General features: G+C 40.3%; 1 protein-coding gene across 1 annotated transcript; it reads right to left on the bottom strand.

Annotated features, from left to right (window-relative positions):
* Positions 1 to 403: 403 nt before the first annotated feature.
* On the bottom strand, positions 404 to 3218 carry LOC120265295 (probable disease resistance protein RF9). The gene is made up of 2 exons (XM_039273167.1): positions 1600 to 3218; positions 404 to 1293 (listed from the first exon to the last, which is right to left on the bottom strand). Exons 1-2 carry the CDS (start codon positions 3140 to 3142, stop codon positions 404 to 406), a joined length of 2433 nt encoding a protein of 810 aa, XP_039129101.1. The 5' UTR covers positions 3143 to 3218.
* Between the last annotated feature and the right edge of the window lie 271 nt (positions 3219 to 3489).

Genomic DNA, 3489 nt, shown 5'->3' with positions numbered 1-3489 from the left:
AAAATAAAATATAAATAACTATAAGTTTAATTATATTAACAATTGATTACTATATAAGTTTTCTTTTGCTTTTGTTGCATAACGTGGAGAGCGAAGAGAGTGAAGAATGATGATGATTTTAACCCAAATATTTTGTTGTTTTGATGTAAAGTTACTAATCATCGCAAAAAGTACTGAAAAATTACATAACTATTGACATATAAAACTCATTTTATAAGAAACCAATCAAGATTTTCTAGAATAAAAAGTAGTTTATATTACAGTTTATTTACAGCTAGTTACAAATAATCAAATAACCCCTAAGTTTTTTTTTTTTTAATTCTCTCAACCAAATATAGTTTTTATTCCGATGTTTTTTGAAAATCTCTTCCTCGTTGTTACTTTTCCAGACAACGGGCTCATCTTAACAGAACGAGCAGGTATGATGGCGACTGAAGGTATGTGTTTGATCTTTTTCCCAATCCTCACCATCATTTGGTCTCAACCTTTTGCAGAAGTTATCATTCATGCCTATCACTTTTAACTCTTGTAGACTGGTAACCTTTGGAAGGCCCTGGGGAAGCATCCTCAGAGGACATTTCTCTATTTCCAGTTCTCTAAGCTTTGGCATGGCTTCATCCTCTATACTCCACAGCTTCAATTCATGTAAGGAATTCAGTTCTAACACTTTCAATTGAGGGAATCCTTTCTCCGAACAAATCATCTCCCTTCCAACAAAAGCATGATGTCTTAATCTAAGAACCTGAAGGTTATCTAGCTTCCCTAACTTCAATAGGGGATCTTCTCGAAGCATTGTTAATTCAAAGGTCAACTTGGTGAGGCTCGCAGGCATGCAAGTAACATCTGGCAGCCCTTCCAATCGGCCATGCAAATAAAGAACTTGGAGTTTATTCTTGTGTTGACTAGTGGAGAGTATTGAGCTAGGTACCATACCATCTTGCCCGGCTTTCCATGCCAATTTATTGAGATTGTCTAGTTTGCTAAGACAATCTAACAATGCCACTTTACAAGTGCCAGTGACATCATGAACTCCTAGTTTTCTTAGACTTGTCATCTTTTGTAAACCATTTTCCAACCATGTGTCACCTTTAGCACTTGACAGAGTTTGTAGATTGGGCAGGCTCTCAGTGCTTGGTTGTCCCTTGATGGAAAAACCAGTGCCTTCCAAATGTCTTAGATTGCGCTGCATCTTCCACACTTGACTTGGTAGCTCACTGATATACATGGAATTTTTGACGTCAAGAGTTTGCAGATTAGTGAGTTTGCCGATGGAGGATGGCAGCTCTCTTATATCTGTACAACGCAAACCCAAGTACCTTAAATGGATTAACTTTCCTATATCATTCGGCAATGACTTGATTCTTGTACCCTGAATATTTATAACTCTCAGCAACTTAATATTATGGAAGAATTTCTCCAATTCAGAGGTCCTCTTATATATGCTTATCAAAGTTATAGTGCGCAAACGAGAAGTGGAGTCAGTAGACTTCAATTGAGCAATGAAACTAGTACTCTTGTCATCATGGAAAGCAAGTCGACGGGGTTTATGTAAAATATTCTTCTCATTGTCATTACTAGAAATATGCATGAAGTTCATACCTTGGGCAAGAGAGATTGAGAGGTCATGGAGAAGCTCATGGATTTGACAAATCTTGATGCCGCCATGATCATGTCTCTCCACCACTTGAATCATACTCCAATGCACCAAATCCTCCAGGTAATCCTCTGCGACTTCCTCCAATATTGTTTCCTGGCCTCTGGGTTGGATAAACCCCTCCGCAATCCATATTCGCATAAGCCTCTTGGCACTGATCAGAGAGCCCTTGGGGAAGATGCTAAAGTAGAGAAAGCATGGTTTGATATAGTAAGGGAGATGATGGTAGCTGAGAGCTAGCATTTCTGAGATCTGCTCTTCACCCTGCCTGAGTTGCCAATTGGCGCTTTTTAGCATCTTCTTCCATTCCTCCTTTGATTGCCGTTTAGTCAACACCAGCCCTCCCAATACAATGATGGCAAGCGGCAAACCGCAACATTTCGCTACCATCTTTCTTCCTATATCTTCCAAGTCTGGCGGACAATCATTGCTGCACTTTGTTGGAATTGCCTTTCTGCAAAACAACCTCCAGCTATCTTCTTCTCCCAAGAACCTGAGATCGTAGGGAGGGCTCTGCCTATCTGCATACAATGCTACATCATGGTTGCGAGTGGTTAACAACACTCGACTTCCATTCATCATGTCTGGTAGCACTTTTTTGATGCTATCCCAAGCTCTTTTGCTCCATACATCATCTAAGATCACCAAGTATTTCTTTTCTTTCAAGTACTTAATAACCTCCTGATTCAACTCCTCATCGCTTAGGTATTTCGATTCTTTCTTAGGCATACTAATCACATCTTTAGCAATGGTCTCTAATACTTCTCGAGGTCGATACTTTTGTGAGACCCAGATCCATGCATGACAGGTAAAGTGCCTCCTGATGCCAGAGTCAGAGAAGATCTTCTTGGCGAGAGTGGTTTTGCCTGCACCTCCCATGCCAGTGATCGATACCACAGCACGCCTCAGCTGATTCACATCATCCCCAATCAGCATCCTTGCCAATGACTGGAAATGCGCATCAAAGCCCAGAACATCCACCTCCTCCTCCAAAACTGGACTTGCAATTGGTCTCCTGCTCATCAATGGTGGTGGTTGTCTTTCTTTATTGGCAAATGGATCTGAAGAAGTTGCTCCAATGCTCCCATAGGCAAACGTACGATTATTATAGATCTCCTGAGCTCTCCCCTTGACCTTGCCAATATTATTGTGAAGTTCATGGAGGATTACTAATTTTGAAGGAAGAACAACAAATGTTCTTAAGGAAGAGAAGTAACCGCGGATGGACTTGTGTTTATGCATTTTGAAGACATAGTCGTCGATGATGTCCTCGGAGTCATGAGCAAGATCTCGTACCTGGTTCACCCAAAGCTTAGCACGTTCATCATCTTTGTTGCTGTGAATATCGGTATCTTTAAGGAGTGCTTCAATCCATTGGAGAAGATCATGAAGGGATCTCAGCTCATCATCTACTCCTTTGAGAAACCCAACTTCTTGTGCTAAGAGATCAGCCAGCTTCGTCACAGCCAAGGAAACTATAGTCTCCATCTCTCTCTCTCTCTCTCTCTCTCTCTCTCTCAAAATGCTGGTGAGCGGTGACCTCCCATGTTAGCTAATAGCTATATATCAAGCTACTACAATTTACTTGTATTTGTTATTTTTTTAGTCCACCTTGTCACCAAGTGAGGCCATTAAGTATACAAGTCAATTACTAATAATAATAATTTATTAGTGCCAGACTAGAGAATCCGTTCGCCATGCCGTCGGTGTCGGACAGGCATTCTCATTTTATTCCGAATTCTTTATAGCCCACTAGCATTTTATTAAATCGGAGTTCATGTTCTCAATTGTATTATTTTCAAAGTCTTCTTTAATTACACCCTTGAAATTAAAGG

This window comes from Dioscorea cayenensis, chromosome 7 (assembly GCF_009730915.1).
Source record: "Dioscorea cayenensis subsp. rotundata cultivar TDr96_F1 chromosome 7, TDr96_F1_v2_PseudoChromosome.rev07_lg8_w22 25.fasta, whole genome shotgun sequence".
Taxonomy (NCBI): domain Eukaryota; kingdom Viridiplantae; phylum Streptophyta; class Magnoliopsida; order Dioscoreales; family Dioscoreaceae; genus Dioscorea; species Dioscorea cayenensis.
Note: the sequence above shows the minus strand (reverse complement) of the source record. Positions and strands in the feature narration are given on the sequence as shown.